General features: G+C 41.7%; 1 protein-coding gene across 1 annotated transcript; it reads right to left on the bottom strand.

The window, feature by feature from the left end:
* On the bottom strand, positions 4,836 to 8,043 carry LOC8068884 (two-component response regulator ORR2). Its single transcript, XM_002452226.2, is given in 6 exon segments — positions 4,836 to 5,193; positions 5,314 to 5,536; positions 5,890 to 5,960; positions 6,072 to 6,149; positions 7,001 to 7,089; positions 7,498 to 8,043. Coding segments are annotated over 6 exon segments (744 nt in total). The 5' UTR covers positions 7,634 to 8,043; the 3' UTR covers positions 4,836 to 5,046.

Here is a 15,785-nt window from a genome sequence, read left to right as displayed (position 1 = left end):
AAAGGCCACAGTTGCACATTCTATTGTGCATGCAAAGGCCATTTCAATACCTAAGCATGTGGTCACTAATATGAGAGGACCCAACACCATTTGGTACCATCAAGCAATGAATGATGTAGTAAGTACTAGTACCCTTGTGTTGATCAGAAGTATTGAAGTTCATTTGCATACCAAATACCCAATGCCACGACATGTTTGGTGAAGTTCAAAGGGCTATCAATTAAGTGCATCTCTCAAGTTGTGGCGTCGATGGGAAATGACTAAGAGGCTTACAATATTATGAAGAGAAGAAGGCTTGCATACTTGTTTGAATTCAGTAATTAATATATATTATCTATATTTTTCTTATAATTTACATACCTAATTATTGAAGTATTGATTGAAATATCTTTTTGTAGTTGTCTTTATCCACGGTGTTACATAGCCATATTTAAAATATTTTCTTCCATAATGATTTTAATATACTATAAAACTATTGATAAAAAAATAGATATATGTTATATTCAAAACCAAGTAGATATCTGAATTCGAATCCTAATTCCGAGTATCCGTTTTGCATGCATATCTGATAATATTTATATTTATGTAAATAGTGGTATCCGAATCCCTATCCTAATCGATCCCTATCGAGAGAGAGCGCATTAGACGGCTGCTGCTGTCTGAGCTTTGGATTGGCGCCTGGCGGGCAGCAGGCAGCAGCCTGGGCGCTCTGCAGATCCGCGTGTCGGCGGCAAGCAGCGCAGCGAAGGCCCATCATAGATCACCCCCGCTGCGCAGACTGCGCTGCGCTACGAATCCCTGCTCGCTCTGCTCGTGTGCTCGGCGCAGGGATTCATCAATGAGCACATCCGGAGCGCGCACCACCACGCAGTGTACGCTGCCCCCTCCTCAGCGCGATCCGCCGCGAGTTTATTGCCGGCCGGCCCGCCACCGCCATTGCTGCGGCTCCTGCTCCTGCTGCTCTGGCACCGCCATTGCTAGCGGTAGCAGGGAGAGGATTCCGGAGTCGCGCGCATGCATGCAGACGGGCGATGGCGCGTCCGGCGCTGCGCTTCTTGGGACTGGAGTTCTGCTGGACTGCGCCGTGCCGTGCCGTGCAGTCTCCCATTCAATGGCTTGGCAGCCCGGCCGGCCGGCCGGCAGTCATGAGGGCTCGTGTCGTCTACGGTACGCGCCGGCGTGCATGCATGGGCAGGGCTGTGGACCTGCGCCTGCGCTCCATGATTCTCCGGCAGACCGCCCGGCCGCCTCCTGTTCTCCTTCAGGACTCCTGCTATGTCCTATATCCTATATGCAATCATCTTTCAGTGGTAATGTTAACTGCCGTCAGGTCAGGCTGCACAGGCGTCATTTCTTTTTTGACAATAGCACCGGCGGCAGGTTGTTGGCTTGTTGCTTACTAATGCTTGGACCTATTTTTTTTTCCTTTTTTTTTCACTATATATGTTGTATGAACCCTTTTTTTCCTTATCATTTTCAGAGTTTCTGTCCAAATTCCTGTGCTCTCCTTCCATCTATGCAAGTTATATATATTCTGGTAGGGAAAAGTTTTCCAAAGGAAACTTTGGACCATAATTTCTCATAGGGGCTGTTTGAATCCTTTCGTTTTGGAGGAGATTGAGATCTACTTGATGAATTAGGTTATTTGGCTTGAAATTTGACATTCCACAACGTTCTCAAGTTAATATGTAAGCAATGGCGAATCCAGCTCGAGAAATAATCTAGGGCGGACTCATACTATAAAATTTTGGCAAACCAATGGCAATATAAGCTAACAAATTCCATAAGTTGTTTTGGCAACATAATAATTTGACCAATATTAAAGTTTTCAGCATATATTTTCCACATCAAAATCAGAGAAGTTTGTTCCTTAGATTAAGAGAAGTCATACACATATTAATACTAATAGTTTTAAACTGACTTCACCAAATCATTCGATGATTCATCCTTAATCAAATTTTAAACAATTAACTATGTGAAAAGGGCAAATAAAAAATGAAGATACCCGCAGCCCGGTGCAGGTTCTTAGGTTCCACAAGTTTGTGAATTAGTGAGAGAGACGACCAGAAAATCAGAAGTCGAGAATAGCGAGAAACGTGAGAAAGGTCAATCATATTCTTATTGTGTTTTGTGGGCTGTGATTTTCTATATGGGCTGAACCACACACATGATGGTCCAAGATGTTTAAGTTGTCTTCAACTCCCGTCGGATACTCTAGGAGCCTCTTTTTATTTTGCACTAATGTCTAAAATTTCCATAGAGTGTCAGATCAGCCCCAAGAGAACCTAGAGCGGCCGCCCTGGCTCGCCCTAGTGGTGGATCCGCCTATGTATGTAAGTGTATCTCAAATTCATAGGATGAGAAGTGTAAATTGATTCTATGATCACCTACTATATTTCTATTGTGCAACTTATAACACGTTCTTTAATCGGCTTCCCTGCACTAGAAATGCAACATGGAAATATCTCCCTCGTATGGGTAATAATAGTATACATATATATTCTATATACTACCATATTAGCTTAATTAATATGTACCTAAATTATAAGTATTAGAATAAATTTATTCCAATGATCCAAACTGGGCTTTAGAATAAATTGTCAATGGCTACAAAAAAATCAGTGTCGTCTTAAAAACATATTTTTAAAATAAAAACTATTGATACAATTTTCATATACACTAAACATGCATGATTCTCTGGCACAGGCCGCCCGGCCGGCTCCTGTTCTCCTTCAGGACTCGTACATTGTCCTATGGTATACCAGTACAGTTGTTCGCAGTGTACGCGCCTGGGATCTTTATGTGGTACGGGGTATCGTTAACTGGAGTTTCAAAAAAAAAAAAAGAGGTAACGTTAACCGGCGTCAGGCTGCACCGTCGCCTGGTTGTTGCCTTTCTGCTTGGATGGATTTTATTTTTCTTTTTTTCTTCACTATCTTATATCAAGCGCTTTTTTTTTCCTTTTTCAGTTTGAGATCGAGTTTCTGTCCCAATTTCTATCGCACCACTACCTCCTTCTATGCAAGTTATACATCATGTGGTAGGGGAGAGTCTTCCAAAGTAAACTTTGGTCCATAACTTCTCTTAAAATAAACTGTCAATAGCTAAAAAAACAGTATTGTCTTAAAGCCACTTTGAATCAAAGCTACTGATACAATTTTTATACACTAAACACGCATATAATTTTACTAATCGTTTATAGTCTAACTTTTCAATAGTCAGAATATGCATTGATAGACTGAGAGAATACTAAAAGTTCGAGGGGCAACCCCAGCCATTTTGCTTAACGAACAAGACCAGTTTGCTTAACGAACAAGAGTTTTTCATCCAAATAGAGGCTACTTTGCGCGCCTGCTTCGTTTCAAGACCAACAAATCATAGTTCAAGCTCGAATTGGGTAATCAAAGCAAGAATGTTTAAGATCCAACCCACTACATACTATGTTTAAAAACAGTACTATCCCTAAATCCTAATCCCACACCCCTTCTTAGAATCTGTACTATTTCTAGCTTGGTTTTAGCTTCATAGCCATTTTCGTGTATGCACATTTGACATAGCTTGTGATTAAGCCGATGGAGAAGTCTCAACAGAAATCCTACCAAAGATAACCTTAACCTAATAACCTCTATTCCATGTAATATTCAATATCTACTTCATGCCCATCATTTTTTTCCGCCATAGCTTTTTTTAGGGGAAAAAAAGGTCTATACATTGTCACCAAACAAATTCCATTTAAATAGTTACTCCCTCTGTCCCTAAATAAATCAACTCTTAGAGTTGTCTTAAGTAAAATTAGTTTATGTTTGATTAAATTTATAGAAAATGACACCGAATTAGCATCACTTGATGCATCATGAAACATATTTTTATAAGATGTTCCCTTTTTCTATAAAGTTTATAAAAACTTAAGATAATTTGACTTTCGATGATAGTATGAATTGATTTATTTTGGAAGGGAGGTAATGTTATCTGTCAGGATTTGCACTCAACGGTGCTCTTGAGAGGGAGAAGTATGAAAAGAATGATTTTCAGTTGGTACTAGGAAACTAATGCATGTAATCATTCATCTGCCCGTCGCTGTCACAAGGATTTCCTTCTTTTCCTCCAATAGTCACAAGGATTTCCTTGCTTGTCCAGCTAGAAGATTACAGTGATATATGTACTGTACTGCTGAAGTCTGAAATCTGAACTAGGTTCAATCAGTCACACGGCCAAAGTTTGTAGTGTTGACGTGACTGGTATTGTATAATCGTGGAATTAGCATTTTTTCTTTTCCGTCTAACTAAAGATTATTCTGGCGTCATATATATCCTGGTCAACTGACGCAGCGTGAGTGCGTGACTGTGTGAGGGTAAGAGCAGAGGCAGAGCAGGTGAACGTCTGCGTCCACCCAGCTTAAGAAATGTCAGAGAAGCTGTCTGTCTCTGGACAATTGCATCAGCAGATCAAGCCCATATCTTGATTAACAAGGACATTAGATACCCTCTCTTGTCATGCATTCATATAATAATAACGGGCAAAGTGACACCATATCATATCACCATCAGCGATCACCTTATCGCGCTTGCATTGGTTCTCCTCCCATCCATCCAACCAAACGAAACGACCCCCTCAATGCAAGAACAAGAACCGGACCCGCACGGCTAGTCTCAATGCATGTTTCATGAGAGTGTCATGCACATTAAATAGAGTGTCACATAAGCAAAATTGCTGACTTGGGAGGGTCATTAAATGAACGAGTTTCATCAAATGAGAGAGGAGTTTTATCCTCATGAAACTCATGTGGCTGTGACATGAAACTATGCATTGAGACTGACCTTAGGACCTCGCTCCAATTAACGCCAGGCAAACAATAATAATCTAGCTAAAAAAAACAGCTGGTGAAATTGAAATGAAATATAGGGATCGATCGGAGCGAGGAAGAACTGATCGATCGATGGCTCCTCATGCCTGGATTACAGGGAAAATTCAACTGAAAGCCTGCAGCAGCCTTAGTAAGCAGTTACACTAATAACACTGCATCGATCGGTTTTCAGATGCTCATCGTCATGCAGACCACAGGGAGAGGACGGAGCCATTGTTGGACCATCTGTGGAGGAGCTCGCTCAGGCACAGCACCGCGTACGCGAGCAGCACGAACTTGAAGAGGAACTGCAAGTAGTGCGACACTTCAATGCTGGAGGCATGCAGGACCTGGGGGAGCATCCATCGAACCACCATCATCATCATGAGTAATTATAGTATATATATATATATATAAGCAGGCTGTTCTTGTTCTTGTGAATGAACAGAAAGAAATGATGAAGTATATACCATGGTTAATCCTGTCAGTTGTGATCTGTGCCCAGGCATGGCGATCTGATTCTGATCCGACCGCAGCTTTCTGATGCTGCTCAAGCTCTTTCACTGATGGGCGTCCGCGTCGTCCTTGGGTGGTCTAGCTGCAGCGTTGGACTTGGAGCAGTTGCGCAGGCGCTGCACGTCCTTGGTCTTGAGGGGCTTGAGGATGAAATCCTCGGCACCGGCTGTTAAGCATCTGCTTTTATCCACCCATCAATCAAAAGTTTTAAAGAGGTCAGTCAGAGACTGCTGGTGGTGGTGGGCACGCTTGTTAATTAGTGCTGATGATGTGCAATGCAAATCTACTCCTTGCTAAAAGCCTTTCGTTTCTTGAAAAGGCGCGCAAATCTAAATCCTGCTGTGGCTTTCTTTCAGAAAGGGCCTAAACTGATTAAACCATGCACAGAACATAGCCAGAGAGCAAAAGCGGCTTTCGCTCGCGCATGTAACGAACGGACGGCATCTGCTTTGGAGGCCTTTGCGCAGTGATATGATGAGGCCGGGGAAAGGGGGAGAAGAAGGGGGGGATTTGGGTCGTTCGTTCTTCACCTGCTGATCCTCTGGGGCTCGTTCTCCGACGACATCACCACCACCGGGATCGGAGTAGGGGAGCTCAACGCCTGGCAGTTAATTAATTGGTCCAATAACTCTTTCAGTTTCATTTTTAAGCTAAAAAGGATGACAGGGTTAATTTGAAGCCCGCAACAAGAAGAAGAAAAGGATTAAACTACCTTGATGGCCTTGAGCAAGTCGTAGCCAGTCATCTCCGGCATGCAGTAGTCAGTGAGCACGATGTCAACGGTTAGCTCCTGCAAAACCATTCTTATTATCTCAGACATAGCGCCTTCATCATATTCATACAGAATAAGAAATAGGAGTACTATGTATATTTTCTGCTTGCACTTGCAGTCAAAGATTTCATCACGTCATACTACACTGCTTGCACTTATCAGAGCACGGTCATTTTTCTCCACCCCCCAGCAATACTAACGCACTTGTCTAAATCAGTACTACGCAAGTGGAGTAGTTATGACTAGGCCCTGTTTAGTTCTCCACCTAAAAATTTTTCATCCATCCCATCGAATCTTTGAACACATACATGGAACATTAAATGTAAATAAAAAAATAAACTAATTACACAGTTTAGTTAAGAATCACGAGACGAATCTTTTAAGCCTAGTTACTCTATGATTAGCCTTAAGTGCTACAGTAACCCACATATGCTAATGACAGATTAATTATGCTTAATAAATTTGTCTTGCAGTTTCCTGACGAGTTATGTAATTTGTTTTTTAATTAGTTTCTAAAAACCCCTCCCGACATCCTTCCGACACATCCGATATGACACCCAAAAAATTTTCGTTCCCAGTCTAAACAGGCCCTAATGAAGACTGAAGAGACCTTTCTTCGACGCTTTTTGAACAGAGGAGGGACAGGATCGGTCCATCCCCATAGAAAATCTTGCCGATCAGGTAAAAATCTGTAGTACTAGTAATGTTTTTACTAGTCCTATACCGTTCATTAATTCGTTCAAAAGTCCCGAAGAGGAAACAGAGAACTACTCCACGCACGTAGCTTCATCATCAGGAGAAGAGACAGCTTGGGTGCAGATATGTACGGATGTCTACGATTGGGCCGGCGAGTAGAGAGAACTACTCACATTAGCATGAGCGGCAGATGAATCCAGGCTGTCTTGTTCCATCAGCCGGAGATGCTCCATTGCCTTCTTGCCGCTGTCGACGGCGGTAACTGAATGAACAAGCAATGAAATCCATGTCTTAATTAGTTCAGACTGCAATTCGATTTTGTTTTCTTATTGATTCTATACAGTAATGAGCAACTACTGACAGACGAGACGATGGATGGATGAAGCTTGATCATACCATGCCATGCAGTAAAAGCAAGCAAGGTCGATCAAAATAGTAGGACAAATAGGGTTGCAGACTTGCAGTGCAGTTCATATACATATATATATATATATCTATAATCCCGGATCAGAGTAATCCTGAAGCAACCATGTGCCATGTGCTATGCATGAAGTGATGAAGAGGATGATCACGGCCGGCGTCCGCCGAGACGGAGGAATGGAATGGGGCTGGGCGGACGGAGACAAGGGAGGCGAGCAAGCGAAAGCGAAAGCAAGGAGCAGGAGCTGACCGTGGAATGGCGCGGCGCCGCCCTTGTGGTTCCGGAGCAGCAGCTCCACGACCTTGCGGTCGATGGGGGAGTCGTCCACCACCAGCACCCTCACCACCGCCGCCGCCTTCCCTTCTCCTTCCCCTCCTGCTCCCATCCTCTTCCCTCGAGGCCCAGGCAAGCGCGCCTCGTCTCCCTTTCTGCCCCCTCGCGCTCGCGGTGGTGCTTGTGGACTCCAGCAGCAAACCAAGGCGAGACGACGCGACGGTCCGGTCCAGCCCAGGAACAACCGCGGGGGGGCTTGGACCAGTAAATAAGAGAGGGGTGGTGGTGGAGCGATGAGAGAGAAGGAAGAAGGGGAGGCTCTTCCGCCTCCCTCCGGGTCACAGTCTCCTCACAGTGCAGCTGTGCAGTGCAGACCTGCTGTCTGTAGAGGGAGGGAGGGAGGGAGAGCAATGGAGTAATGGAGGGAGACAGGGCGCTGTGCTGTGAGTGAGAGCTCGTCCTCGTCGTCTCTGAACCCGCGGATGCGGAAGCAGAGCAGAGCAGCCAGACAGAGAAGAGAGACGCAGCAGAGCCAGCAGAACAGAGGAGGAGGAGGAGACGGAGGGTGGGGCCCGCGCGGGGGGTGGGAGGGTGGTGGGCCCGCGGGAATGCTTTCCTCCGGATTTGCTTGTCGGGAGGGAATCTCTCTCCGCACCTTCTCTCTCCTCTCTCCTCTCTTTTCTTTTCTTTTCTTTTGCCGAACCGAAAAAAAAAAGGCCGTACTCCCAGTTGATAATGCCCAGTATTTAGTAGTATAATTAATAGTGGTAATGATAATGCCCAGTTGAGTTTCGTGAGATGGTACAGTATGACTTGACAGTGATTTGGTTTTAATTGCAGATACGCTACCAGATCACGAGTCCAAACGGGGTAGGCCACACGCTCACAGGGGAACACTGGATTTACTCATTAATGTGCCTCCAGCATTAATATTGGAATATTTATTTTTCTAGCTATGTTCGCTTCTCTTATAAGTTTTTTTACTAGTTAATAATGGTTTTTTTATAATAAATCAGCGAACAATACTTTCAGTCATGACTTTTTAGATCGACGAACAGACTCTACTACATCGAATGTTTTTTTTTACTATAATAGTAAGTCTATTCGCTAGTTTGAAAAAGTCATAACTGAAAATAAAATATAGTTTGCTGATTTATCGTGAAAAAAAATATATTATTGGCAGCCGCAATGACGCATAGAAAATCAGTTGTGAGTTTCAGGCCTCGTTTAGTTCACCCTGAAAACCAAAAAGTTTTCAAGGTTCCCCGTCACATCGAATCTTGTGGCACATGCATGAAACATTAAATATAGACGAAAATAAAAAATAATTACACAGTTTAGCTGGAAATCACGAGACGAATCTTTTGAATATTTGTCACAAACAAACGAAAATGCTACAGTTCCGAAAAGTTTTCACTTTTGGGAACTAAACAAGGCCTCAGTTCCGTGGTGTTTGAAAAGTTGGGTGCACGTACCGAGCATTGCATTGCATTAGTTGGCGGGCGGTGGCACAGCACAGGTTTGTTCGCTCGGCAAAACTCTGCTCAAAGGCACGATGGCCGCCCGGCCAACAGAACCGCAGCAGCCGTCCATCCGGGGGCCTCGGACGGTCCGGATCAGCGGACGGCGACGGGATGCGTCACCCTCGCGAACGCCCGATTCCTCTATTTCGGGAGGACCCAGATCGCCAAGATCTCTACGGGCCCACCTGTCACAGCCTAAGACTGTACTAGCTGTCGACGGCATCTTTCGTCTCATGGGGGAAATGGACTGTGACACCAGCTGCCAGGTGGAGAGCGTAGGAAATGGCTTCGCCCACATGCCAACTTACACCACCGGTAAGGCGGTAATATAACTACTGTAAGTTGAAGTTTTGGTTGACCATATATATTTGAGAAAATTGTTTTTTTTTTGCAAGATTACGTTACAAACACATATGCTCATACGCAGGAACATACACTCACGTTTATGAATGTACGTACGTACACTCTATCCCTATGAGCAACTTTAAAAAACTGAGTTCGATCGGTAAATCTCAAGATTGACAAAATTACCAGGCGCCTCGCTACCGACAGACACGTCGCTACACTAAAAGAATAACACCGTTAAATACTAGAATAAATCTAGAAAAATACGAATACCTGTGTCAAGTTACGGGCTTGAACCCGGATGGGCAGGTCCCACCACAAGGAATCTAGCCAGCTTTCGCAATTACTATTTTTTTCAAAGAGGTAAACCTAGATTTTTATAAAAACTCATAGAGTAGTCGTTACAACAGGACTTAAAATTGCTATTATCTATCAACATGTTTCTTGAGAATAAATCTAGCAAATTTCTCACTGTTGGATGTGAAATTCCTAGATCTTTTCCTTCGCTCCAATGTCATGGCCCTCGATCCCCTCGTCTGTAGCCCTCATGCACTCCACCTATCTAGCCTCGTCCTCTCCTCCTCCAGCCTTTATCCCCACCGCCTTCAGTGACCACCACAACCTCGAGCTCCATCTCCTCCACCTCTAGCACCCGTGACGCCCCTTCGACTGATAATGTCTCGTTGTCCCGTCTACTACTCATTAGAGTTCATGGAGATCACCAGAGGTAAAGGAGAAGAAGTGTAGCGTGAATCTCCATACTAGTGAGAAAATTTACATATTTCTTCCCAAAAAATATGTTGAAAAGATAAATAACAATTATTTATTTTAATTTCATTCATAGCATGAAACAACAAAGCCCCCCATTCTACCCGTAAAGTTTCCGATGTCATTGACTCGTTGGGAATAGGTGATCAAGGAAGATCACAACAAGATCTAACTATAATCAAAAGATAAGAAAATCTTCATCTAGATCCATGGCCAAAGCAAAAAGGTGTGAAGACTGAGACTATGAATTTGACATCTTCTTTTTACGAAGATGAAACTTGCCTCAACTTTTTACACTACTAGTTTTTTTGTGTACAAGAATTTTTCCCTTGATGTGATGTTTTGTCGCTGGCTTAGCATAGCACATGGGAGCTCCCTTGAGCTTTTATCCAGCCCTCATTGAATCATAGGGGTCGCATATATCCCCCATATCTTTTGATGGCAATTGTTTTTGGTTTAGGAGATCCTCGTGTATCGTCAACAGAATAAAGAAATGGTATGATTGGATGGCAATCTCCCCCAAATCCCAACAGTTCACTTTAAAAATCTGCAGCTTGGCCTTGCTTCGGACAAGCAAAGCTCGTAGATATATTGCGCCCGGAGAAGTTTCTCCTCCTCCTTTTCGCTTCTTGGGAAAGAAAGTGGTTGGCTCTAGTCAGACCCATGACTTGATGTTACATAAATGCAATATATATACATCACAAGCCTTTCTAATTTGTTCCTTGGCTGCCTCTCTTGCTCTTTCTTCACTCGATCCAGTCACACAGATCATGGCATCCGAAGTCAAGTCAGTACTAAATTGAAAATCAGGTTACAGTATTATTCTAACTAATTTCCTCCAACACAATATAATTTTCCCTTTTAACTCCCTCTGACTCAATTTTTTTTTAGCTTTAGAATTTGTCTAAATAATAGTATTCTACAAAACCACGAGACATTGTGTCTTCTAACTATAAAGCTAATCACAAGTACATGTAAACGATAACTACCAAATGAGTAAAATACACGGGCAATCCTTAAACTTGTCTCCGGTGTCACTCGGATCTCTAAATTCTTAAAATGCATTTTCAACTCTCAAAAATTTCGTTTCAGACCCTCAAACTTGTCGTATTGTATCCGAGTGTGGCATCGCATGTTGGTTTCTAGCACTCCCTCTATATAAGAAAAACAAAATATCTAGAAAAACTTAAACGTTTTATAATTTAAAACGGAGGGGAGTAGCCTATTTTTAAAACTATAAAATACAAGTTTTTTTTTCTTCTTTTGGAATGGAGTAGTAGTTTTGAAAATTAGATCTCCAATTAATTGTTCCATTGAATCGGTCGACGTACGTAAACTTGCTAGCATATATAGTAAAACCATATCAAAGCGCATGACCGGTAGGATTTGAACGTGATAACTGCACTGTCCTCATTTTGTGAAATTAAATACCACTAGTACGATATTAATTTCTTTCGTCATCCAAAACATACCCTCTTGCATTGCGTCTTGACAAACATGCATGCATGATTAACTTAGTTGAGGGCATGCATGTTTCAGCCATATTATTCGCTCAAGGCAGGAGAGAGAGAGAGAGAGAGAGAGAGAGAGAGAGAGAGAGAGAGAGAGGTCGGAATATATGCATGGATGTCCGGCGGTGCGGCGGCAGCTGCATCTCCGTCGGACCATCACAATTGACAAGTGGAATAGTCGTGTTTTCAGGCCGTGTCCATCTCCCGCCGCGCTAGCTTTTCGGTGGCTACGTACACGATCGAGCCCATCGAGCAGCTGCAGCGCCTCCTGTTCCTGTCCTGTCCTGTCCTGTGCGGTGCTGCCTCCTCCTCCTCCACCGCTGCCTCCACGCACGACGAGTCTCTCATCAATCAAGACACGGGGGGGAATAATTCGAGGACAGGCGGACAGCAGGCAAGCCGGGTCCCATGGAGATCTCCATCCACCAAACCCCACAGTCTCCTCTGCTACGTGCATCAACAGTAGCCAGGGCATGGCCAATTGCCATGAACCATATGGCCTCCAAGAATGCTATCAATATATACAATCGCTTGAGCTATTTAACAGTATTTTTTTTACAATAAATTAGTAAATAGTATTTTCAACCATAACTTATACAGGCCATCCGCGAGGCAGGGCAGGTAGACAAGGATCTTGGTCACTTTGACACTCTCACTCATAACGAGCTAGGCCTTGTTTAGTTTACTCAAAAATCTCAAAAAAATTTAAGATTCTTTGTCATATTAAATCTTTGACGCATACATGAAACATTAAATATAGACAAAAATAAAAACTAATTACACAGTTTACCTGTAATTTGCGAGGCGGATCTTTTAAGTTTAATTAGTCAATGATTAGCCAATAATTATCAAATACGAACGAACATACTATGGTAGCGAAACTTAAAAATTTTTTTCACCGACTAAACAAGGCCCTAGTATGCCTGTGACTCATGAAACTTCTTTCTCTCTTTGTGTTGACAGCATAATGCGAAAGTAAATGGACAAAAGACTAATATATGGCTCGTTATTATCACCATAATCTTGCGGGATTTCCTCTGGCGATATGTGATAGCTGCAGCTGTCGTCGTCTCCGGCCTCCCCAGCGGTAGGCGGCGTGCGCTTTTTACATACATACATTCACTTACTCGGCATGAAATTTCACTTTCTTGAGTGACATGAACACTATCTTCGACTTTAGAATTGGTCCTTAATTAGATTATATATATATATGGAAAGCATATATAAAAGCAGCGAAGTTGACGCGTGGATTATCTCTTCTTTTTGTTTTTTTGTCCCTCACTTAAGCTTGCTCTGTGTTAGTTTCGTTCTCTGGTAGGCAATGCAACCGATGGTGTGTGAGGCATTTTTGTTCTGTTTTCAAAAGGCCACGCCACAGCCACAGTGCTTCAAAAGGAGAACGGTGAACACTAAAGATGCATGACCAGTCGAAAAGAAACAAAGGCACGCCGATAAAACTTTCTTTGAGATCCAACCAATTTGACCTAAGCAAAAGATTTCTAATTGACCCTCTTCTCAAGCAGAAACAGGCAACACGGTGGAATGATGAGAACCCTTTCTGTTTCGACAGCGAATACTCATGAAAAATTCAAAAAAAAAAAGAAACTAACCATTTATATTGATTGTTGTACCACGCCTTTCAAATTTTAAGGTCAGTTTGGTTAAACTATAAGCTGTGAAAAGGCTGCTTTAAACTTTGAGTACAGCTGTGAGCTACTCCGTCCATCTCAAAAAGAGTATCGCTTTAGATTTTCGTACCACAAGTTTGACTCGTTTTGTAGAAAATACGTGTAATATTTGTATCTCTAAATAAATTTGTTAAAAAATAGACTTAAAAATCTTTTCACTGATACTAATTATGTACTATAAATATTAATATTTTTTATTGTATATTTAGTTAAAGTTATTTCTCAGGAAACGTAAAACGACATTTATTTTGGGACAGAGGGAGTATGTTTTATAGGGAAGTTGCAAGATTGTTGGTTCAAACAAGGCCTTGTTTAGTTTCCAAAAGATTTTGTAAAAATTTTCAGATTTTCCGTCACATCAAATCTTGCAGCATATGCATGGAGCATTAAATATAGATAAAAAATAACTAATTATACAGTTTGTCTGTAACTTACGAGATGAATCTTTTGAGCCTAGTTAGTCTATAATTGGGCAATATTTGTCAAATATAAATGAAAGTGCTATAGTATCTATTTTGCCAAAAATTTTGGAACGAAACAAGGCCTACTATAAAACCTACCGACTCTCTCCCCCTTAAAGCTATGATACATCTGTCTATTTCCATCCATATAGAAACTCAAAAGGCTAAAAGATAAAAGCAATCCAAAGTTCTACAAAAATTATATTACGTGAAAGCAGTTGTATTTGAAAAGGCAGCTTCAGTTCTACCCTTTTGATGCATTTGTCTTTTGAACATCAGAATCACTTTTTAGAAGCTGAACCAAATAATGTCACATTCTATGTGTCACGGGAAACTTGCTTTGAAGTTCAATATTTTTCTGCACTTTTACCTCCCTATTAGCATTTGCTGAAATTACTGGATTTTATTGATATTTTTGATGAATTTGATTTTATATGTAATTTGTTTTTTCAGGAACGTGCTTGGCTGGATGTGATGCACCCGCAACTAGGGTTGGAAGTGGTATGGATTATCCTTCGCTCCGAATCCAAATTTTAAGGATATGGATACATATTTTTAATATCCATGCGGATATGGATAATCCGAATCTAATTATAGGCGGATGCGGTGTAGAATATAAGATTGGTGAAATCCGACGGATATGGACTATATCTGATAATTGAACACGGATTATCCGACGCTTATAATAGGATATCCGGATATTTTAAGGAGCGCAAGTGAAAAGGATATAAGTTAGCCTAGCCCATGACACAAGTATTATTATATTATAGCCCACATCAAAGCTTGTCTAATGAAATAATTCTACCAAAGTGAAGGACTAGTACAAGACAAAAGTGAAGACGAAGTTTCGCTTAATTAAGAATATTTACTATTTCACATATTTTTTCTACTCTTAAATTCAAATGGCTAACTTGTATTAAATTATTAAATTTTGAGATCTTAAATCGAAGTGGTGGATTGATGGTGGTTATTTTGTGTTGCACAACCGTTTTATGACTTTGGTTAATGAATTGTTTCTCATCATAAAAAACAACGCGTAAGCACATATTATCTGACTTTAAAAAGTTTGCTTCCGCTCCGATATCGGTCCAAATCCGTACCATTTCCAACATCTAAAAAAAATCTGTATTCGTATCCGAATCTACGTGATATCCGATCCGTTCCGAATCCGATCAAGAAAAAAGACTATCCGTTTCGATCCGATCCGTTTTCATCCCTACCCGCAACCAATTCATAATCATATGGAAACCCTGACATCCATGAGAATTCAGAATCATTCGATGTGATGCACCCGCAACCGCCTTGGAAGACAAACAACTAAAAGCAAGCTGGAGAGAGATGATCCCAAAAAGAATTGGACTAGAGATGCTTCGCAAGGTCAGGGTTTGTTCTTTTGCGAGTACGGAGTATAGTCTTGTAAATAGTCCGTGAAAGCGTAGCATATACACATTCTAAGTTGTGAGATTTTTTTACTCCGGTTTTCACTAAAGAATAGACCAGCCCAAAAAACCAAGGCCTTGTTTAGTTGCACATAAAAACCTCGTCACATGGAATCTTACGGCACATATATATATATAGAGAATTAAATATAGATAAAAAATAACTAATTGCACAGTTTGCATATAATTTGTGAGATAAATTTTTTAAATCTAGTTAATCCATAATTAAATAATAATTACCAAATACAAACAAAAGTACTACAATTCAAAAGATTTTGAATCTAAACAAGACCCAAGCCAAACCCTAACGAAATCCAATTGAGTAGATATAGGGAAGGAGTCATCCATATCCAATTGTCCATCCAAGCAAGGATAACTGAACTGGGCTGTCATTATTAAGAAGGATTTTTTTGCTCGATGGCGGCGGATTCAAGTGGGTCTTTGCGTGGCCTCAGTATTGTGCTTGGTCCGCATCTGCACACTCGTAGTAGCAGCACTCCATCTCGGCCCAAACAATGAATTCACACTA

This window comes from Sorghum bicolor, chromosome 4 (assembly GCF_000003195.3).
Source record: "Sorghum bicolor cultivar BTx623 chromosome 4, Sorghum_bicolor_NCBIv3, whole genome shotgun sequence".
Taxonomy (NCBI): domain Eukaryota; kingdom Viridiplantae; phylum Streptophyta; class Magnoliopsida; order Poales; family Poaceae; genus Sorghum; species Sorghum bicolor.
The sequence above is the reverse complement of the archived record's forward strand: the minus strand, read 5'-3'. Positions and strand labels throughout refer to the sequence as shown.